General features: G+C 56.5%; 7 protein-coding genes across 7 annotated transcripts; 3 read left to right on the top strand and 4 right to left on the bottom strand.

The window, feature by feature from the left end:
• Positions 1 to 4,196: 4,196 nt before the first annotated feature.
• On the top strand, positions 4,197 to 6,599 carry INS49_006252 (uncharacterized protein; the record flags this gene model as incomplete). Its single annotated transcript, XM_043167025.1, has 4 exons — positions 4,197 to 4,472; positions 4,549 to 4,660; positions 4,756 to 5,057; positions 5,412 to 6,599. 4 exons carry the CDS (start codon positions 4,197 to 4,199, stop codon positions 6,597 to 6,599), a joined length of 1,878 nt encoding a protein of 625 aa, XP_043028169.1.
• Positions 6,600 to 7,202: 603 nt separating this feature from the next.
• On the bottom strand, positions 7,203 to 8,272 carry INS49_006253 (uncharacterized protein; the record flags this gene model as incomplete). Its single annotated transcript, XM_043167026.1, has 3 exons — positions 7,203 to 7,469; positions 7,762 to 8,037; positions 8,258 to 8,272. 3 exons carry the CDS (start codon positions 8,270 to 8,272, stop codon positions 7,203 to 7,205), a joined length of 558 nt encoding a protein of 185 aa, XP_043028170.1.
• A 2,041-nt stretch (positions 8,273 to 10,313) lies between these two features.
• On the top strand, positions 10,314 to 10,926 carry INS49_006254 (uncharacterized protein; the record flags this gene model as incomplete). Its single annotated transcript, XM_043167027.1, has 2 exons — positions 10,314 to 10,769; positions 10,831 to 10,926. The coding sequence occupies 2 exons, from the start codon at positions 10,314 to 10,316 to the stop codon at positions 10,924 to 10,926; spliced, it is 552 nt and encodes a 183-aa protein (XP_043028171.1).
• A 1,236-nt stretch (positions 10,927 to 12,162) lies between these two features.
• Positions 12,163 to 12,666, bottom strand: INS49_006255 (uncharacterized protein; the record flags this gene model as incomplete). The annotated part of the gene is made up of 2 exons (XM_043167028.1): positions 12,163 to 12,540; positions 12,652 to 12,666. 2 exons carry the CDS (start codon positions 12,664 to 12,666, stop codon positions 12,163 to 12,165), a joined length of 393 nt encoding a protein of 130 aa, XP_043028172.1.
• A 1,944-nt stretch (positions 12,667 to 14,610) lies between these two features.
• On the top strand, positions 14,611 to 17,004 carry INS49_006256 (uncharacterized protein; the record flags this gene model as incomplete). Its single annotated transcript, XM_043167029.1, has 2 exons — positions 14,611 to 14,724; positions 14,803 to 17,004. 2 exons carry the CDS (start codon positions 14,611 to 14,613, stop codon positions 17,002 to 17,004), a joined length of 2,316 nt encoding a protein of 771 aa, XP_043028173.1.
• A 599-nt stretch (positions 17,005 to 17,603) lies between these two features.
• Positions 17,604 to 19,418, bottom strand: INS49_006257 (uncharacterized protein; the record flags this gene model as incomplete). Its single annotated transcript, XM_043167030.1, has 1 exon — positions 17,604 to 19,418. One exon carries the CDS (start codon positions 19,416 to 19,418, stop codon positions 17,604 to 17,606), a length of 1,815 nt encoding a protein of 604 aa, XP_043028174.1.
• Positions 19,419 to 19,904: 486 nt separating this feature from the next.
• On the bottom strand, positions 19,905 to 21,790 carry INS49_006258 (uncharacterized protein; the record flags this gene model as incomplete). Its single annotated transcript, XM_043167031.1, has 5 exons — positions 19,905 to 20,141; positions 20,223 to 20,343; positions 20,376 to 20,649; positions 20,688 to 21,250; positions 21,318 to 21,790. The coding sequence occupies 5 exons, from the start codon at positions 21,788 to 21,790 to the stop codon at positions 19,905 to 19,907; spliced, it is 1,668 nt and encodes a 555-aa protein (XP_043028175.1).
• Positions 21,791 to 22,507: the final 717 nt, after the last annotated feature.

The following is a 22,507-nucleotide window of genomic DNA, read 5'->3' on the forward strand; positions in this document are numbered from 1 at the left end:
GGTTACTTGGTAAAAGGCAATCAATGCCTTGGTGTCCGCGAGGCTGTTGCTGCGACTCTGGAGAGCGGCTTGACGCGGCGCACTGTGAATTGAGTTCAGAGCTAAGCTGAGTTACAGTGACAAGAGGTGTCTGTCACGCAAGTCATCGGCTTGTCCACATGCGACAGAGGCTGAATGCAGGCTTTCGTTTGGCCTCGTCCCGTTTTAGCAGGCGGGCTTGTGCAAAGGTCCATTCAGGGGACAGACGGGGTGAGCATGAGCGAAGACCAGAGCACAAACGCATCCGAGAGCAGAGAGCAGAAGTCGCGATGATGTTGTTGCATTGACTCCTGTGAACCAATCAGCGCCTCGTTGCCCCTGACCGGCGCCCCACCTTCGCTCGGATGGAGCCGTTGCACAGCAGGGCTGTCTGTCGTTCAGGTCCCGGCAGGAACGTCTGTGCGTTTGTCCTCCGTTGATTGCTTCCAGGCAGCGGCACGTCACCACCACTTCCTGGGCCCGACTGGCTGCCTCCATGAATGGACATCGACCACCGGTCCAGTTGGCTACACACCATGCAAACAGACACATGACGAGTACCTGCAGACCTCGCCCACTCACATTTGTTTGAGCTGCCCCCAGCGAAACTCAACCCGCAGCCCTGGCCCACGTCCACTTCAGGTTGGGCTCGACTGGATCATTTCCTTTGAAGGCTAAGGCAAACAAAGCCCAGGTTTTGTCACTGGCCGTGAGACGCGTCACCAAGAGTATCTTCTTTAAGCCGTCAACCTAGCCCCTGCTCGGCTGTGTGCGTTGATCTGCTGGGCATGCATGAACCGACTTCCACAGCCTCCTGACGGAGAGAGCTTAACAGCACTACTTCACATGCTACCAAGGACTGATGTGACCCGGCAGCTGTTGTACTTTCCACGAAAGACCCCAGGTGCTGCCGCAGCATTTCGACGGCACATAGAGTCTGCTATGGTGGCTGCTCTTACTTTGGGGAGCTCCTCACTTAGCCTCCGGATCTCCGGCCCCGTCTCCCAGGTCTCACCATGAGCATCCGGGCGATGTACTCTGAGCAAAGCGCCTGTGGCGGTGAGTGCCGCCGGGCACTCTGAAATGAAAGGGGGCTTGAGCCCTCACGTGCCGGGACATGCCGCCATGTCACCGGATATCTCCTGCTTTTGGCGAAGGCTCTTCCATCATCGCGCTTCCTCTGCGAGCTTTTCGAAGTGCCATTTTATGCGCTTCTAACGCCGGTGCCAGTGTCATACTGTGTCCAACCCTAATTGCTCTTACATATCCTACAAATACAGCCGGAATATACCACGCCTAAACACTTCTAGCCTCACTACTTCAGCCTCTGACCACGGTTTGCTAGCACTTCACAGATAGATATTCTGGCAGTTTTGCGCTCTACAGGACGGTCTCAGTCCCAATCCTCCTCCTAGCCTGGAAAGTGGCATGAGCACAAGAACGCCATTTCGCTTGTCAAGGGCCAAAATGGACCGAGCAGTTCTGTTGTGCAACTCGCACAGCATGGCATGAGAACAGTACCGTGAGCTAACGAGGCATCTCTGACAGGCGGCAGCAATCACGAGACCCAAATTTAGCCCCAAAGGAAAACACTCAAGAAGTCAAACAGGGGTTCTCCAGGCTAATGTTGCCGTCTACGTGCGGTATTGAAAGACCTAGGGGCCAAAAAAGACATCCTGGAGAAAAGGCACAATCGATTCCCGGCGACTTATCTGATGAATACAACGAGCATCTGGTGGTCGTCCCGAAGCGCTGGTCAAAAGCGAGACACCTGCCTTCTGGTCTTACAGAGGCGTCCGAGGCGTGTCTTTGTCTTCTTGCGATGCCAGGCTGAGACATCTTCCGTTGGCATTTTTTTTTTTCAACGTTTAGGCCCGGATAACTCGTGCTAGAGCCCCTAAAAACTCTCCATGGCGCCATGGGCGATGGAAGTGTTGCTGCGGAGGTACAACAGCCCGGCCGGTCACCGGCTTCTCCTGCTGCGCCGGACAACGAGGACAACTTGAGTAAAATTTCCCAGCCGACAAAACACAAGCGTGCGTATCTGCCTTTGTGTCAAGAATCCATTTCCATACTGTATCGTGTCTGTGGACTCTTTTGTACTTCGACAACAAGTGCTGAAAGCCTATGAAGTAATGGGTGGGCAGGTGGTCGCAGTACCCGGTACGGGTGGCTGCATTTACCTCGTTACAAGTCACTCCTTAGTCCCTCAGCATTACTGGCTATAAGAACGCTGCAGCTCAACAGGCTCCCTAGGGACCTGGGACTACAGACTTGCGGGGCATAATGCGACTCACCGTCTGGAAACAAGCTCTTCATTTTCGTTTGCGCAACCCCCGCCCCCAGCCATTGGCGCGATATCCATGTCTGCACACTTGCAACTGGGCCAATACACTGGAGGTGGGCTGGTCATCGTGGTTGTGCAGGGGACCCCATACAACGACAACCTGAGCTGTACGTTGCGGGATACCTGATGTCCACATTCTTCGTCACTCGTCAGCCCTTTCTTGCCTTGTCGAAATTGGAACTTCGCATGATATCCGCGGCTGCCCTCTCTCGGGTACTGGCAGAGTGGCTCGCCAACTGCCGCCGGATTGCATTTCCGAACGAATGCAAGCTTCAAACCCCTACGGGTGCTCATGGCGTGAGGCTACTGACTGATGTTTCCTGATCAGAGCAAACAGAATTGCAAAAGCCAAGCTGAACACGTCTTATGCCCCCTGCCTTCTTTCGCTGCAATATATCGAAATATTTGCCAGACACGGCTGAATGTGCTGTTGTGGCAGAAGGCCAATGACCAACTACAGCAGCCGTCAGTTCGGGGAAGCTATCTGGGCGTACAACAGACGTCTGTCTACCCCTGAACTAACTTCCTCGGGTCACAGGCAGCGAACCGTAGCATCGGTGCTGTAATGTCAGGCATTCACTGTGGCTTTTGTTCATGGAATGCCAGGCCGGAGACTTTTTGTTGTTTGACCCTGCCACATGCAGTCAAGTTTTAGGCGGGTCTCTCTTCTCCGCCGTCGGCCTCGCTCTCTCATTCGCCCATGCAGTCCTCCCCTATTCGCCGTCCTGGGCTGTCAAGGCTGTCCTTACGCGAGACTCACCGACTTCCCGCATCACGATCGCTCTCCGACAGCACAAGTGGCGAGGTTAGCGGCCGATTGGCAGCCCCGCTCAAGCTTCTGCCCAACGGTGGGCACATCCATATGTTTTGCTTTGTGCCTGAGACATTCGGGAACAGTGATAGAACAAGTAGGGTCGGTAGCGTGTGGCTTCGTGTCGTGGTCGAACGCCGCCTACCACGTCCCCAGGGCCCCTTGCCCTTCTTGTCGCGGATACTCCGAGCAACAAAGACGAGCGAGCTTGGGCAACACGTCACAAAACGCAGCCAGGCGTGTATCCGTTTGTGACATGCATGATGAGCAGGTGGGTAGCGGGTTGGCACTTACGGAACTAAACGTCTCTGCCATCAGAGCAAACAGAAGACATATGCGAGTAATGGAGTGACGGTGAAGTTCCGCGGTCCTTTCTACCTCAACGGAATCAGGTCAACTCTATTTCTCTCTGCACGTCACAGCCGTTTAGTCGGCAAGGCATGTACGATGGCTAAACGTCCAGGTGCATGCCGTGCCGGCCTCGCACCGGACTCGAGCATGAGGAGCAACATTGGACTACCGATGCACGACTTGGGGGTCTGTTCATACGAGTACCATGATAGTACGTCTTGTCCAACACATGTTGCTCCTGTACATGGCATCACTGCATCCACAGGAACGATTGCCGTGTGGGCCCCTTCTCCCCTATATCTATATACGCTGTGCTCTTGTGTTTCTCTATATCTTGTCCACGCTCCCGTTTCCTCAGGCTGCCACAAGGGAGTCTCTCAAGTTTGTTTGTCTTCATTTTATCCAAACATATTGCGTCCTTCACTTCTGTTTCACCCTGAACCTTTCCTGTGGACCGGCTGGGCACTCACTCACCTGTCTTGTCTACTCATGTCTCACTCACCTCGCTGAATGCGAGTCACCTTGATTGCATGCAAGTCAGCTTGATACCTTCCCGCCATCCCTGCCTATCACATATACTCTCACTATATGGCAAGTCGTTGGATGGCTCGTGGGACGACAACCGACAGGGACGCTGGGCGAGAGAAGAATACGTGAAGCATCCATACAATGGTCTCCATCGGGGATGTCTGGAGCAGGCCATTGGCCGAGCCTTCACAGAACCTCAAGCATTACTACAATATTCTTGTGGCCGTCGCGTTCTTTTTTGTGGCCCAATTACTCATATGCGTGTGGGACCAGTCGTTCTGGGCCACTGGTGTTGAATTCCCGGGCCAGATTGTTGCCATGATATCTGTGTGGCTTACCGTCTGGGCTGGCCAGGTGCTTTTCTCTGAAGCCGGCGAGGGAGTAGACGGGTTCTATCACAGATTTCTCAGGGCCCCAGTGAGTGGGAATATTTTCTGCTAATCCGGTATCTGTATCTAAGAAAGAAACCTATGCTGACATCTGCTTTCGATAGACGGAGATCCTCAACAAGCACATGTCCATCGGCTTCACCGTGCCATTCTTGAATCTGATTAGCCATTCACTCGCAAACGCCAACCAGGTTGGTCTGCTCATAGCAGCATTTGGTGCGTTGTTCAACTGATCAAATAATATCTCGCGATTGGCTTTCAGGGACCAGGCCCCAGAACGACCTCGGCTGACAGCTTGTGACATTGTACAGTTGCGACGGGCGTACTGAACTCCATCTTTGTGTACGTCGTTGCATACCACGTGCAACTGACGACCGCGAAGATTACGTGCTGCCTGCGGCGCCGCCCTGTCCCGGACATCGAGGCAGCACGAACGCAAACAAACTTTGCGTGCCCTGAACCACCACAACGGTTTGCCCAACGCGGGTCCATGCGTCATGGCGGTGGATTTGCCAATGCGAATTTGGGAAACAGCACAGAGGAAGGTTCGCGCCGGGATCGCTCTCAGAAGCACATCAGTGACACATCGACGCTGTGCACCGTGTCTGGTTATGTGAGTGATCCAAGCGGCTTGAAAGCGGCGTGCGGGAGGGATATACGCGATTGCAGTGAAAATCAGGATGATCAAAACTGGCCCAACCTCAGCCAATTGCGCCCTCGGGGCGGACATGACGCATCGAGCACGGGTGCAGAAACATCACCATTGCGCACCTCACCGCCCAGCAGAGTCACGGGCATGGTCTACACGTGGCTGTCACAGAACGTCTTTCTCGCACTGTCGTTACTGATCTTACTCCTCGTCGGGCTCCCTGTGTCTTTTTTCCAGCAAAATGACCTCTATCTCGACGTAGGCTTCCTCTTCACCGTCTGGTTGACTTTCACTTCAGCCCAAGTGCGCACCAAACAGCATGTACACCTCGACAACCATCACAAAAAGGCCCTCACAGCTGTGGCGACACTGCTTAATCCGGTGCTGTGGACCTCGTTGTTCCTCGTCTGCTATGGCCTGGCAAAGTCCAGCATCCGCAACCAGCCCAGCGCAGTCGTGATCGCCGGCTTCACCACGAGGAACACGGTGTCGGACCTTATCGCGCAGCATTTCGATTCCCCAACACCCACGGCCGGCAACGGCCCCCGCCTGGGCTCCCTACCCATCGGCGCCGGCGACGTGGCAACCTCCATCCTCAACGCGGGGATTGTGTCGTGGGGCCTCAAGCTGTTCGAGTACAGGCACCAGATCGTCTCGTCCGGCGGCTTCACCGTCGTGGTCACCTCGCTGCTGGCATCGCTGCTCAATGTCGTGGTCTGGCCCCTCCTGGCCTACGCGATCGGCGTTCGCCCGGCCTCGTGGGACCTCAGCTTCGCGGCGAGGAGTGTCACCATCGCGCTGGGCGGGCCGGCTTTAAAGAGCCTTGGCGGCGACGCCGGCATCAACGCTGTGGGCGTGGTCGTCAATGGGGTCTGTTTCCAGCTGGTTGCTGGGTTCTTCTCTGGGGGCGATGGCCTCGCTGCAGTGGCTGGCAGGTTCAAAAAGGCATTGGTACATGATGGCTGGTCTGGACTTGTCTGGAATAGCAGGGTGTATGAGCAGCGCGAGATGGAGTCGCTGGCGCCATCTCCGGATCGTGGAAGGGCCGCAAGTGAAGCTCATGTAGGAGGAGGGTTACAACCCAGTCACGAACGCGAGGTGAGGTACAGCTCTGATGCGACGCACGTCGACGAGCAGCGGCCGGACGACCAGAACGATGTAAGCAGTTGGGGCACAACCGGCACCGCGGCGAACAACAACGACAACATGAAGATGCGCACCGAGCCGAGACAAGCTCATGACGGACCACAAGCGCACGAGGATGTCGCCCCCGGCCCATTGTCCGTGGTGCCGACCGTGGCAGCAGGCGTGACGATTGGGATCAACGCCGCGGCAATGGGGACTGCCCACCTGTACGAGCAGAACAGCCACGCGGCGCCGTACTCTGCGCTGTCGATGACCATGTTCGGGGTGTTCACGGTGCTGTTCGCCCTCCGAGGCCCTATGACTGAGTGGCTGACCAGGACGGTCGGCGGGGGAGAGATAGAAGCGGCGATGATGTTATGACATGGACAAAGACTGAATGATATGCCTGAATGGCATTACCACGAATGATGTTGCACAAAAAGATTTGGGCCACGAGCGGACATCTTATGTTGCTTACGAAAATGATGGCTGGAGAGATAGAACTGAGCATGCATGACTGGCGGATGGGATGGCATATTTAGGAATGGGCCAGATACCCTGCATAGAGACATAGACTTGGGATTTGGGTCACTGGCGCTACGTGAGCAAGGGACTATGGGGAGCACTGAGAATTTGGTATGTCAAGGTAGCATTTACACTGCAGGTTGACAAGTGCCAGCAAAGGCTGTCAGCCGCGATCGCAGCACGAAGATAAATGCCAATGTGTGTAGCGTTGATGATACTCATCTTGGTCATGACCAAAAGAGAATCATATGTTCTTTTTGGGACGTGTCGTCACACCTGATGCTGCTGACGGAGCTTCGGCCGAGGGACCATCCCTCTGTCCTCCTCGCCCATGGTCTCAATAGATTGTCAAGATTGTCAAGTCATGTCAAGCCGTTGCGGCTGAGCGCCTTGCGCCCATCAATGGCGCTTTTCCTCGCCATGCAGTTTTGGCCCCCGCTGGTCCTAGACCCCTAGTATCTACTCCAAGCGCTCGATCAAGTGCAAGCCACTGGCCGTGTCTACCACACCCGAGATGTCGCCGGGCTGGAGCGCGAATGCGGCGTCCTCGAACTCCTTCTGCATGTCACCGCGGCCGAAATACCCCAGATCACCCCTCTTACGTGCGCTGCTGCAGTCGGACTCGGTCACTGCGAGGTCGCCGAGGGAGATCTCGCCGCTCTTGATGCGCTCCTGGTGGGCTTCGATGATCTTCTGTGCGTCTTCCTTGCTGCGGGTGATATTTGACTACAGGCCAGAGAAAATGTGTCAGCTCTTGTCCTCTTTCAGGCGCGGGTGCGCGTCACGCTCGTCTTGTGCCACCCTGCCAAGGCCCTTTCACCATACGGCTCGGCTGCCTAGATGTGCTCACAGCCGCAGAGATCAATGCCGTCAGCTGATCCCCGTGGGCAGGTACAAGCCCCGAGGGTCCAGCCAGCAGCACTGCGTGCGACGTGCACCCGTCCTCCTCCGCGCATGCGGGCGCATCTATGGTAGCGACCAAGAATGAGCAGCATAGTGTCTCTCCCGGCCCACGTACCTCTTTCCAGCTCATTGGCCTCCTGCTCTGGTTGTGCTTCACGAGCAAGTGGGCGGCCCTGATCTTGCCGGAATCAGCGCCTCCCCCGCCGTTGTTGGCGGCCCCGGACCCGGCATTGGGGCTGTGGAACTTGGCCATGTAGACCTTGAGCTTCTCGGTGTCTGTTCCTGGTGGGGGCTCCCAGCGGGAGTTGCGGTCGTTCGAGTTGAAGTAGTAGGGCAGGTTCTTTGAGTTGCTGTGGCGGACCTCCCAGTTGGGAGGGAGGCCGGTTTCGGGCTGGTTCGCGGACAGAGGCGTGTTAGCGGGAACGATCAGTCAGGCACGTAAGGGGGCGAGTACGTTGAATTTGGCTGCTGAGAAGACACTCGACTCGAACGTAGTTTACATCACTTCAGAAATCAAGGGCGACATCGTAGGTTTCGAGACGCTGCCTGTTCTCTTCACTCTCGCCAAAGTAAACAACGCGGGGCAGGGAGTGAGAAGTGGCGGGGCTTACTTGAGTGTCTGCCATGTTTAATGACCTTGTCTGTAATGAGTGCAAGTAATTTTGTGTTTTAGACCCGTGACACAATGGTGATTTCCAAGGGAATGGACGACTTATATGTGTGCTGTCGAGGTTTGGGGGACGAGGTGACGGTGGTCAAAGGGCGGGATGAGGATCGAGTTGGAGGTGAAGGTCAAGGTAAGTATCCATGGGTGGGATGGGGATGCTGGCGAAATGTCCACTAAGCCGCCTGGAGGTTGTCCAAGTGACGTGCAGGGAGTGGGTCCCGGCAGCGCCTTCCAAGGTCTGACTGGCCGGGGAGAGCTGAGGCGGGGGGCGGGGGCATCCTGAGCTCCAAACCACCAATTGCTGGGGGGAAGCTCGCGGCTCGGGCTGCCCCTGTGGGGGAGGACAAGATGACCTGCCAGCCCGCCCCCCTTAGATGCCAAGGTGGGTGGGTGCCCGCCCTGCAGCTTGGGTTACCATACCTATGGTGCTACTGTTGATTAGGCACAAGTGCTACTGCAGCCGCGAGGCACTCACCTATGGCTTCGTGGCTCCCGCGTGGGCTGGGTCGGCTCGATCAGAAGCGTCCAATCCGTGCTGGGCATCTGTAGTAGCAGTTATGCAAGCGCATCTTCGGTCGTGTGGGAGGCACTCTACCTGACGGAGCACCATGTAGGAACGGCATCACGGGACCCTTCCAAGTCCCTATGACGCCAGGTACCTACAGAGGAGCAAAGTGCGAGGACCGCGCACTGCACAGCACCATGCGACGCCCGGTTTCAAGTTGGCGCAGTACAAAGCAACAAAGATAGAGTTTGGTCACGCAGGGTCGTGTAGGTTGTGTGGCGACTACGGATGGGCACAGCACACCTTGGACAGGACGGCGGGAATAAGTCATGGGCCATCGTGACCTCGGTCCCCCGCCTGCCACCGACTGTTGCCGGCCTCTCTCTGCCAGCTCCCACCTGTCTCCTATTGTATTATTTATTAGGTGTGTTGTGTGACACCACATCGAGACAGGCTCAATCTGTGATTATGGCACCATAACCACGCCGAGGCTTTGTTGGGCGCATCTGTAGTCTACGTAGTCGATTCTGTATGTGTATCCATAGGTCTCAAACCCAGGGGACAGTCATGCCAGGCGACCTAGCTAGGTGCTCTTCCGACGAAATGTAAGGCTGATATCACATTCCAAATCTTAATAGGTGGTGATCCCGTGCAGTGTGGTATTGGCTGCTGCTGGACAGGGCCTTCGTCGAGCGCTCTATTATGCACTAGGAATGCGGAGCGTCTTCTCACCAAAGTCTCTTTCCCTTAGTTAGGCCTATCGAAGAAGAAGAAGAAGGTAGAAAGAAGATGGAGGTCTCTAGACTGTTGAGAAGTTCTTCAAAGCAATGCGTGTTGGCAATCTGTTCTGTTCGCAAGTGCAATTGTTTCAGTCCACGAGTTGAACTCAAGCCAACCGTACTGACACCAGGCTTGGGCAATGGTGGAGCATCGACCGTGGAAAACACGCGATTGTCTCGATAATAAATAAAGGACACTTGCCTCTCCAATATCACCTTTTCTTCCTCACACCCAACAGAAGTCAAGACTGTTCTCTTCCCTCTCTTCCTTTTTCCGATCTCCGACAAGCAACAGACCAGAATCAGCGCTGGCCCAGGACATCAACTGACCAAAGTCCCAAGACAAAGCAGCCCCCGCCCCACCTACTCTTGCGATCGCCGTCTGATTCGTCACGCGTAATCTGGGTACCTGAAGTACACACTTGACCCATTGCCTGCCAGCCTGCTGAGTAGGCCGCCAGCCGCCTGTCTTCCCGCTCTGCGCCGATCCAAAACACTGCATCCACCTGCTTTCGGCTCCCCTGCCCTGCCTACCCACCTGCCATCTTCAGTCGTCCATCAAACAAACATTCAAACATTTTGCCAACTCCAACCCGCAAACCCACCACAACATCACATCGAGGCGAATCTTTCGACATACCTCCAAAGCCCAACAAACACCCCCACAAGATCTCGCATTTCAACTCGACATCGCAACTGCCTTTCCGATCGACAACATGTCTTCCCCAAGTTCGCCCAACGCCAACGCGGGCGCCTCCAAAAACTCGTCCGAGCAGGTCACCTTCAAGTTCTGCCCCGAGTGCTCCAACATGCTCTACCCGAAGGAGGACAAGGACGCCCGCCGACTCATGTACACCTGCCGAACCTGCCAGCACACTGAGGAGGCCACTTCCAACTGCATCTACCGCAACGTCCTGAGGAACACGGTCGGCGAGACTGCTGGTGTCACCCAGGACGTCGCCTCCGATCCCACGGTTGGTGATGCCCCTCCTACGTCTCCCTCCTCCAACAAGAAGTCTGCCCTTGTCATCTGTGGCTGCTGCGGCCAGGTCATCATGTGCTCTGATTGTGGACTCCACCCCGCCGTCGTCTCCGGCGACGACCAAAACGACGACGACCTCCCTTCCAGCCCGCCCGAGACCTACCAGGAGGAGCTCCTCGAGCAGATGATCGTTGACGAGGATGCCCTACCGCATGATGAACAACATCGTCGACATGGCCGGCCTCATGGAGCTGGACGAGGACATGGATGACTGGGAGCCCGAGAACGAGCCTGCAGCTGTGAAACAGGATGTTCACAGCAGTCCCAAGAAGGCTGTCGCTGCCTAGGCTGCGCGCACTCGATCGCCACGCGAATCAAAAACACACCATTCCACCATTATCGAACATGTTGTCACATCGTCGAACATGTTGTCACCATGTCGTCCGCAACTCTGTCTCATCTGCGCCCCGTTCGGCCGGTCGACTGGCCACGCATGTCCATATATCAGAGCACAACTGGCCCAGCAGTCAGCAGGACAGAAGATGACGGTGTTTGCAAAGCGGGCTGTCTTTGAGAGGATGAAGACATATCTTGTTCTCTTGGTTCAAGAACCTGCTGCTGACGTCTCATCTCTGTACAACAGCTTCCTCGTGCCAATCGGCAGTGCCCATCATGTGGCCACAATGAGGCGGTCTTCTTCCAGTCCCAGCAACGGACCAGAGACACGGGAATGGTACGTCATGATCAACCCCACAACCCGTGCTTTACCAATGCTTTGTTTGAATTGTTTCTAACATCTTTTTCTTGCGCCATATAGAAATTGTACTACGTCTGCTGCGAGTGTGGTGAGATCTACCAGTAGTTCTGGGCTGATCTACCCAACGATGCTGCGAAGCTATCTTCTTCCCTCGACGGTGCGTCCGAGCCGCTTTTTTCGCCAGCGTTCGCGGGCTCCTTCGATGAGGCAAAAGACCGCCAGGGAGGTCACGACAGCAACAACGGGAAGCAGGGAAGTGCATCAGGGTCCGGAGTTTTGGTCAAGGTTCTGGAAAAGGAACCACCATGTGTCTACCAGTTTAGAGAGTAGCTCGGCGTTGGCGGACATGAAATCCACATACGGATCAAGGAAATCAAAAATAATACTTATGGAAAAACAACATTCTACACGAAGCTCTGCAGTGATCTTATGTTGTGGCGCACGTGTTGTGCCGGTATCTCAGTTCTAATTTTTTTTACTTCTCTGCTCTACAAGACGCCGAGCAACGCCTTCCGTGATGCCATGTCTCTGGCGTCCCACGCATGCCGCACAAAATAATACAGCTGATTCATCTTCTTCAACCATGCCTTCTCTGCAGGATGCCTCACCGAAGAGGCTATCGTCCGGACCACTTATCATCCTTTCTCCTTTTCCTTAGGAACAGCCTCCAAGCCGTGGTAGGCAGTTCCCCCCCTGTCTTCCCGCGAGCCGGGGCGGCCGCGAGGAGGACTCGGAGGCGAAGCAGGCCTCCCGCTGTACACCGCCGGCATGGACCCTTTATTCCGATATCGATTCCGCGCATCCTCCCGCCCGCAACAACCACCGCCTATGCGTGCATGGAGGCCATGCTGAGGATCTTGCTCCACTTCTTGCGGCGCAGCTCCGCGCCGACGACGCCGTTGATGCGGGAGCCGATGGGGTCGCCGGCCTTGTTGATGAGGACGCAGGCGTTGTCGTCGAAGCGCACGACGCTGCCGTCCTGGCGCTGGACCTTGTACTTCGTGCGCACGACCACGGCGTGCCGGATGTCGCCCCGCTTGACCTTGTTGCCCAAGGCGGCGCTCATGCCCTCGGCGTTGGCGCCGCGCTGCTGCTGCACCACGCACACGATGCGGTCGCCGATGCTGGCGTGGCGCTTCTGGCCGACCACCATGGCGCACTCCACCAGGGCGGCACCTGAGTTGTCGATGCAGTTGAGCATTGACTATTGGAGGGCGAAGGACGGACGAATTAGCTTGCCTGTCTGTATAGACTTGTCGCATCTGCTCCGGCGAAGGGATCGGCTGGGGAGTGAGGGGCTGATGCTCGCTCTCACCTTTAGTTGGATCATCTTGACCGTCTTCTGCCCCCACGACCGCGCTCCTCGTACTGGTGTGGTGTGGTGTGGTGTTGCTTGACACGACGCGAGTGCTTGGTCTGGCGTGGGATGCGTGGATTGATCGGCTGCTCTCAGAAATTCTGCCGGGTCCGGGTGAGGGCGGCGAGCAACGGGCGGGATTGGACGAGCTTGAGCTTGTCGTCGGGGACTGGGGGCGCCGGTGGCCCGAGCAAGCAAGTGAGCATCAGCTTCGAGTCAAGGCGGGCTTGGGTCTACCTCCAGTGTACGGCAAGAATTCCCTTCCTCCTCATTGGCATCTTCTGCGCCCCAAAATTCTCCGCCCGCCGAACGGACGACTCGACGCTGTCTCTCTTCTGCAAGGGCAACGATCGGCAGGCCTGGGTCTCCAGCTCGGGCCGCCTCCAAATGAGTTGACGTCGCACACACATGCCATGTCGCATCTGGCTGCATGCGCCATGCGCATGTGCCTTGTCCATGTCCGGAGAAGTCGCTCAGTCCAAAGCTTGCTGGACCCGTCCGTTGCCCGGCCACTGCATTTTCCGAGACCATTTTGCAGCCGCAGCGTGATGATGATTGATTGAGCTGATGACCGCCCAGGAGCCAAACTCAGCTCTGGTAAGATTATTAGTTTGGTTTGTGCATCTTACTCTACTTTGTCCCTGGTCAGATTTCCTATCTCCCTGCTCTGGGTTCATCCAAACATTGCCTGTCCTTCCCGGCAAATCTCTCCTTTCTGCATCGAGTCGTGGTCACATCCCCCTCTTCGATGATCATGCGAGTGGGAAGAGCATCACCACTATCGTCTTGTTTTTGTATTTCCCGTTGCGACTAGCCGATAGGTAGGAGCTTGAGTATCCTGTCCTGTTCCATCGCCCTCTCCTTCCCGGATCCGCCATCCCTGACTCGATTCGCTTGACGGCAAACAATACGTTGCAGTAATCTTTGTTGTATGTCTTCGTGACCCCCAGTTCCCGCTCACTTTCTTGCTCCTGTTTCGCCTGTTCTCCCGTTCTCTCCCTCCCACCACTCACCGGTCACCAAGTCCTTGGTCAATTCCGTTTTATTGGGACTAGTATGTACGTGTGTATCATGCAGAAAAGCACAGCACTCAATTTTATCCTTGTTCATGACGACAGCGGCTGTTCAAGTAGGGCCTCAAATCTCAATTGATTGCCGGCTTTTCATTCCTACGAATGACCACCAGCAGCACCAGCAACAACAACAACAAAACAACAATTGTGTCCGTCCTGTGTTCTGACTTCATGTGCACTCTAGGGACTCGGAATTCTCATACCAACACCACATACAAGCCTGATCCAACCACGCACGACTCAAACCGGCCCAGCCCAGCCCAACCCAAAAACCGACGCACTATCAAAGTGGCAGCCACCACACCACTCGCATAGTCCGCACACACGACATCTGGACTATTCCCGACTCAGAGTGCGCTAGGTTAGGGAAAGGACGCTTGTTCCCGTCCTCCTTCCTTGCCCTGCCTTGGCTGCTCTTCCCTCACTCTACTCCGTACCTCCCCCTCCGCCCTTCCTTCCTTCTCAGCCGCTCTTCCTCCCAATTACGCTCGCCCACCGCGAGTGCGTTCTTGGAAGAGGCCGGCTGAATTGCCTCTCCTGTCTGTTCCTCTGTGCTACGGTACTCCGTCCACCCAATTCACTCCACTCCACTCCGGCTTGACCGTCCCGGGCTCCACTCTCGCACTCCCGCTTGCAGGCGCAGTTGAGGGAAGGATCATCTGCAGTCTTGCGTCCACTCATTCATTCGTTGTCACATAATTTGCGACCAGCGCGTACTCCTTCGACCCAACACACAAGCTGCGCGCGAAACGCTCGTCTACCAACTCGCCGTGGCCTCTCCCGAACGTCGCACGACTCTTGCGCAACCAGCACGGCGTTCGTTGCCAACTGCTCATCTGTCAAGATGCCCAAGATGCCCAAGATGCCCGGCGCATCGAGCAGTGCAAAGAAGCACACGCTGACCTTGGCGCAATTGTCCTCTTACGATGACATGCTCACAGATGCCCTTGTCGATCGGGTACGCACCAACCAAGTCTCCCCTCCCTGGAAGATTCTGCAGCATGAGAGATCGCATTGAAGGCTAACCTGCCTACAGGCCTGGTACTGGACCACAATTCCCAAGAATCGAACCTCCTACCATCCCTCGCGAGGTGTCAAAGAAGACGAGATCAGCAAACTCATTCAGAACCATCTAATTGTCACCCCCAATGTCGACCTCGCCGAGGAGAAGTTGCTTGCGACAGACGGCCTCAGGAGGTTTTACAACGCGCTGAAGACCTCCCACGAGAAGGCCGACTTCAAGCAACACCTGCGTCGCTACATGCAGATCTACCTCCCCGACTGCCCCTTCGAAGTCAGCAGCACCAACCGATACACAGTCACCACCCACGAGGCCTCTATCGTTGCGCGAAGGCCCATAAAACGAAACGAAACAGTCAAATACCTCTCGGGAATACAGGTCGTGATCACGCCAGAGGAGGAGGAGGTCTTGTCTTCCCGGAAGAAGGACTTCAGCATTGTCGTGAGCAGCAGGAATAGGATGGCTAGCCTGTTCATGGGTCCTGCGCGCTTCGCCAACCATGACTGCGGTGCCAACGCCAAGCTTGTGATTACTGGTCAGGCCGGCATTGACATTGTCGCAATCCGGCGCATTGATGTGGGAGAGGAAATCACCGTGACATACGGCGAAAACTACTTCGGGGAGAACAACTGCGAATGTCTGTGCCAGACTTGTGAGAACAACCTGGCCAATGGCTGGAAGCAGCCTGACGGCGTTGTGCCCGTCAAGAAGAGCATAGAAGACGATCTACTGGCATTACAGGGCTATAATACTCGTGGAAGACACAGATACGGCAGGGGAGAATCGAGCTCTAGGACACCCTCGGTCACTCCTGACCTGCGACCAAAGGTTCTCAAGGGAAAGTTGAAGCAGTTGCGTACAGCCGACCGGGCCTCCACCACCGAATCGAGCCTGGCCGGAGGATCAGACACGGGGTCGAGGCGCAAGCGAGGTCGGGAGAGCCTCGCAACACCTCCTGTTACTCCCGCAAAGAAGCAGAAGACGACCAAATACGAGATCAGGCCTGTTCCTAGCCTTGTCGCAGACCGCAGCGGTAGCTCCGATGCTGAGTCTGGTGGCCTGCTCTCAAGGTCTGATTCCTCGAGCGGAGAAGCGGTGCTCACGGATGTTACGACCCCGGAAGACACAACTGACTCCGCAACCGTGCCATCTGAGCCCGGGCAAGTCGCACAGGCCATAGAAAACCTGAAGCAAGAGCAAGATGCGGTAGACTTGGCCTCAGATGGCCTGCGGGAGGTTGCCCCGTTCGTGGAATCCGCGAGCGCTCAGCATCCATCGATCCCGCTACTTCGTACACCACAACCCCCGCCGAGAGCACGCGGCCTGTCCATTCACGATATTCTCAATACCCCTTCAGACGCAGCTACACCTGATACCCGATCCCCAATCGACCGATTTGCCGCTGCGTTTGGCGCCCAGAACTCCGCCAAGCCGGCTGGCAGCAATGGTGGACAACAGGTCGAAGACCAGCAGGTCGGTGTGGTTGAAGAGCCCGTCTCACCGTCTCCCGTCATCATGCAGGATCCTGAGGAAGCCGCTGATTCAGTCGAGACTTTGGCAACTGCAGGAACTACTGCAAAGCGCGGTCGTGGACGGCCTAGAAAGCACCCAAAGCCCGATGCCAGTCCTGTTCTGGAGAAACCCGTAGTCATCTCACCACCTGCCCCTCCAGAGGACGATCTGAGTGAATCTGATTCGCCAGCGCCTTCGACCGGCCCTGTCACCTACCGCGAACCCGGCGACTACCAGCTCACTCCCCGCCTTCTTGCCGAGCCAGACATGGCCTGGGTGCGCTGCTCCAACTGCACCACCGCATTTGTCCAACAGAACGCCTACTACACCCGCTCCTCGTGCCCGCGCTGCGAGCGGCACTCGAAGCTGTACGGTTACATCTGGCCGAAGACGCAGCCTGAAGGGCCTTGGGACAAGGAGGAGCGCGTGCTGGACCATCGAACCGTGCATCGGTTTCTTGCTACGAGCGACGAGCTGGTCGTGCGAGGCAGATGGACACATACGCAAAGCAACACCGGCACGCCGAGAAGAGACGAGAGCGAGGCGAATGTGAAGCGAGGCAGAGGAAGGCCTGGGAAGAGGTCTTCTCTTGCAGAAGAGCGGCACCATGACGGGGCAGACCAAGAGCGTGCCAGTGTGGTGGATCTCGACATTAGGAGGAGCGTGAGGACGCGGAAAGCCAGCTTCAAGGTCGGCGCTTGTTAGAAGCTTGAATGGCCGTTCTCGGACCAATTCTGATGTCTAGCGCTTCTTGGGCTCGACATTTACATCCATGTGTCTAGGATTCACCCGGCCAGACGCTCAAAAGGTCGAACTCGCCGTCTTTCATGAGGCGATCCAAACATTCCAACTCGAATACCAACAACCGGCTCTTCAATTTGAGCTACGTCCTCCTGGCTCCATCAACACAGCATCTGGCACTGCTGATAGTGAGAGGAAAGAGGCTGTTGTGGCTGTGGCTGGCGTTTGGAATTCCTTAGTCGTATTGCATTGCACGGCGTCAGCGTTTTGCTTCATTACAATCGGAAGGCGCCATGTCGGCCGACCCCATATTATGGCGAGATGCATTGTAGCCCGTCTGTAAATATTACCTAGCTGTCAATTGCATTTTCTGGCCAAGTCCTTGCAAAGTGTCACACTGCCTGGACAAGTCGCACCTATTCTATGCTTTTGCACGCCTCGAATCCGCCCATCAATATCTGGCATTACTCACCTGGCCGAACAGGGACTGAGATCACCGGAATGCTCAAGGGAAACTTCTATTTAAACTTCATCTAACATAGACCATTTTCTACAACGCTACCTCAATCCGGCGCTACGTGAATCTGCCAATACTTGCGCCACGGCTTCGGCATCCCCTGGTTGTGCCCGGGGTCATACTCCCTGCTGGCCGCGCCGCCGTCCTCCCTGTTCCTCCCGGACAGCGCCAGCACGCCGCGCCGCTCGCCCGTGTGCTGGTAACGCACGAAGTCCCTGGTGGCGAGGACGTACTGCATTATCCCGTCGCGCGCGTCCATGCTCGAGCCCGTGGCCCACGACAGGAGGAGCGGCTCGAGCAGGGGCGCGTCGGTGATGGACGGGTGGGCCGTCCCCAGGGAGGTCAGGAACCAGCCTCCGCCGGCCCCGCCGTGGCCGCCTTTCTTCTTCTCGTCATTGTCTTCTCCTGAGTCGCGCGCTCCGGTGTGAGTCTTGTTGTTGACGCCGTCCACGATGTCCCGCACCACCTCGAAGTGCGGCCGCCCATAGAACAGGGCGGGCCCGGGCTTGCTCCACGTGCTGCTGTGGCAGATGGCCAGTGGTACTGAGATGTCGGCATTGAGAGGCCCGCTCGACTTTCCTGGGTCTAGGATCACGGCGCCAGAGGAGGGGAGCCTTGATTCGCGGCCCGGGCTGGATCGCAGGGCGCGTAGGGCGCCTGTGCCCCCGTAGGAGTGGCCGGCGATGGTGAGGTGAGTGGTGTTGAGGCGGGCCTTGAAGCTTGACATGTCCGTGTTGCGCGGCTGGCGGGGGTTGGGGACGGGCTTGGAGGAGGGCCCCGAGTCAAGCGTGCGAAGCACGTTCACAGTGGCCTCGATCTCGGCCTCGCGGAAGGAGAGCTGGGCTTCTTTCAGGGCTGGGGTGTCGAACGTGTCGCCGCCCTCTGGCGGGGGCGCCAGGTCCTTGAGACCAAAGGCGTACCTCCACCGGGGAGCTGCCTCCTCCCCTGGCTTGATGATCGGGCTTGCAGGCGACGAGCCATCGCGATGCTCGATGGCCGCGACGACCACGCCGCGGCTGGCTAGCTCGCCCAAGTAGTGTGTGTAATCTGTCCTAGAGCTGAGCATGCCGTGGGTGAAGATCATGACGGGTAACTTTTGCCCATCTTCGTCTTCATCTGCTACACTTCCCAGTTCCCCTCCGGTGCCGTTGATATTCAAGAGCTCAGCTGGTGGGATGAGAGGCGCGCCGACCTCGGCTGGGATCTGGATGCCGCTGGCCACGAGCCACAGCCCTCCGGTGAGGACGCCTCTGAACAGGAAGTTGTCCATCCCGAGGAAGCGGGCGTAGCCCTTTGCGGTGGCAGATACGGGCTTCGGGAACCAGTAGTACTTCTCCGCCGCGGAACCCCTGGCCTTGTGCGATGTAGGGTAGTAGAGCGTGAACAGCACCGTCTCGACCTCGAAGGCATAGTCGCCGTCCGATTTCGACTTGAACCTGGCATCGCTGACCCGCCTGGGTGTCTCAAGCGGATACTCGACATCGACCGCCCCAACGCGATATGGCCCGGTGTATCCGGGGAGCCTGTTGGAGAGCAGGGGCTGTGATACCAGGACGCGGTACGTCACCCAAAGCGCGGCGATGGAGAAGAGGACGTAGCGGAAGGTGAGGCGCGGCCGGAGGAGGGGTAATATCACTGGCGTGAGACGGTGTATGGCCGCTGTGGTCCACTTGGTGACAGTGGGCAGGAATTCATGGCGGATCCGGCCGAGCGTTGTTGTATGAGAACCTGATCCCGATGGTCTCATCCATTTTGGGATGCCGTTCAGGTAGCGATCCTGTGGTGATGACATGTGGGAACTTATCAGGACGTCGTCCTCGAGGCCCAGCTCCGTGCTTGATATCTCGTCGAACGGCTGCATATTTCGCACATTATTAAAAAGGACATCTTCTTAATAGACTAGCTGGTCCAAGGAAAAGCGATCGGGTTTCAAGGAGACGGGCGTCGTCATGTCAAGCCGCTGGTGGCGAATAAGTGGCCATGTAGCCCTAACCCTGAACAAGGCAGCTACAAGTGGGTATGAACAGGGCACGAGGAGGATTCCGGGATACAAGCCAAAAAGCAATGTTCAGTGAATTCTATGACTTATTGCTCTAGTTTATCTAATATGAAAAATTTTGCACATAAGCTAAAGAAGCATTGTGTTGTGGGCATCCAAAGACCACATGTTGCTGGTGCCTACAGTGCCAATACAGCGGACACCGGGACGGACACCGGGACAGACACACAAGCATGCACTTGATACAATGCCTCAAGTTTACATATCAACAAACAAGAACAATTATACTACAGTAAATAATGGGGCAGATAATTCACGGCTGTCGGATCCCCCATGGCCCCAGTGCTTCTAAACACGGCAGAGCTTGCCGGAGTCCAAGTCGTAGTCCCAGTTCTCACTTCCAACGCCCGACAGGATGTACAAGGTTTCCGTTGGGTCATACTTCTTCTTGATAGCCAGCAGCTTGTCATAGTTGTCACCATAGAATGTTTTCTGGAAGTCGCTGGTATAAGGGTTTCCCTCGTTCAAGTACGCCCCGGAGCCAGGGCTCCACTCCCTCCACATGGGCTCCTTCACCTCCTCATACTACCACTCGGCAGCCGCCTGCAGCGCGGCCTTTGGCGAGCCAGACTCGACCGAGTCCACGCTGGCCTAGGTGGCGATGACGTGCAGGTACGTGGAGCGCCACGCCGGTAGTAGCGCGCCCCAGCGCTCCTCGGGCGCGTTGATGACCCCGGGGCCGCCAGAGAGCCCGATCGTGGTGAATGACCCCACCGTCTCGTTCTTTCTGCTCAGTAATGTCTTGAGGTACGAGACCACCTTCTCGTGGGGGGTGTCATTGAGCTCGTGGCGGCCGAGCAGGCGGCTCGAGGTGAGGCTCTAGCGCCTGCGGCGCTGTCGCCAGAGATGGAGCTGAAAAAGCTCGCATAGTTGCTGGGGGATCCTGCGCTAAAGGATATGGAGAGGGTGCTGTTGTCCTTGTTATATTGAGCCTGGAGCTTCTTGACGACTGGCTGGACGAGGGCTTCCACGGCCTCGGCGGAGGTGTTGAACGCCCAGAAGACCTGGCTCAAGGCTGCTCCTGTGAACGGAACTTGTAGGTTTGACGTCAGGACTTCGTAGCGCTCACACCGGTTGCAATGGTGGCCGCAGCAACCAGTCCGGCGTCCATCAGATCAGGAAGCTCGCTGAGGAATGCCCCTGCTGCCTCCCATGACAACTGGTTGCTGCTGTTTGAGTTGACCGCAGGAACCAGCGAAAACGATGCCGTCACAACGTTTGCAGGCGCCGGGAAGTGCTTGATCACGTATTCTGTGACGACGCCGTACTGTCCAGGTCCACCCCCACGGAGCGCCCAGAAGAGGCCCTGGAAATCATTCGCAGTCATAATCTCGCCAGTAGTGGTGACCACGGTCATCTGGAGGACCTGGTTCGATGCCAACCCGTGTGTAGACGCAAGGGGGCCGTGGCCTCCACCCTGTATGTAGCCACCCAGGCCGACACTTGGGTCCTGGCCAGTCGTGACGACTCTGCCCTGCGCCAACGCTGCATTGAGGACATTTCCCCACTGCTGGCCGCTGCCAACGATGAACACATCTTCCGTATTCGATTTGTTTGCAGCACTCCATGCTTGGTTGCGGACGATGGATCGGAACTGATGGGTACAGATAGAGAGTGAGTAAGCTCCAGTGGATCTGCAAGATGAGAAGAGAACAGAAGTCAGTCAAGGTTTGTGCCGAGCAGTAAATCCATATTACATACCGCGCGTTAAGGTCGTGCCCGGTTCCCTTGACCGTGACGCGGATGTTACGCTCGGAAGCCCACCTCAATGCCGTGGCGATGTGCTCCTCGGTTGTGGCATTCACGATATACTGGGCCAGTCCTCCGATGGCACAACCCCGATCGGCAGAGTAGCCCGAAGCCTCGTCCGGAAGGCACGAATTTTTGGCGTACAAGGGATAGTCGACGGATTCTGGCTGCATTGAATGCCAGGTGCCACTGGCCCAGCCGGCCGAAACGTCCTGGCAGTCGAGGGCAGAACCAAACGGATTTCCGGGACAACAGGAGGAGGCTGCTGGCACGGTGCGGAGGAGTCTCCCGTCAATGGAGGCGTTGAGAGATGCCCATTCCGCTGTGGGCGGCCAGCTTGCGTCCGAAGGCGTCGATCGGCACTTTTGTCCGGCCAGGACTGCCGCTGCAGCCGAGCTGGCCAAGAGAAGGGGCAGTAGCTGCATGATTTAACGAGTGGAATTGGGAAGATCAAATGAATGAGATCCAATGAATGAAGATCTGAACCAGAAGTCCGATAAAGACTGAAAGGAAGCTCGTTGCATTCTAGACAAGATGCCATGATGTATTTATCTCTCGTTGAATACGCCCGTCCGGATTATTCGTATAGAGGCGTACACGTATGCCCATCTACACCCAAGGGATACATTATCGTAATCCGCTGTGCTCGATAGAATATAAATATGTGGGCCTGTCTATTTCCTGGAATCTACGATTCAAGCGGCCGAGCCGAGTCGATGATTTTGACTTGAGTGCCCACTTGGCAGTCGAGGTCGACCAATCGCAATGTTTGCGTACACTTAGCCCGCAGCCATATTAAGTGGTGGCCACAATGACAGGGAGCCGCCGAGGTGCATTGCCATTTTCGACGAATCCGGTAGTCCACTAGCCCCCTACTGCTCTGCTGCGCCTGTTCGGCCGACGCAAGTAAGGGATATAAGAACTAGCTATGGAAAGGCGACATCGTAAGATGTCACGCTCTTTCGCACCGTATGGAGAACCCGAAGGCTCTTTGGGAGGACCTTTGAGGCTTCAATGTGAGAGCCAGGTGTGCTCGGCTCTCAGAATGCCTCGTTTGAAGCCCAATGCAGAATGAAGCAGCCGGGTAACCGGTTAAGATTAAGCAAAGTCTGGGTCGGCGGAGAGTGACTGAGTGAGGTTGG

Source organism: Diaporthe citri, assembly GCF_014595645.1.
Source record: "Diaporthe citri strain NFHF-8-4 chromosome Unknown scaffold_2, whole genome shotgun sequence".
NCBI lineage: Eukaryota > Fungi > Ascomycota > Sordariomycetes > Diaporthales > Diaporthaceae > Diaporthe > Diaporthe citri.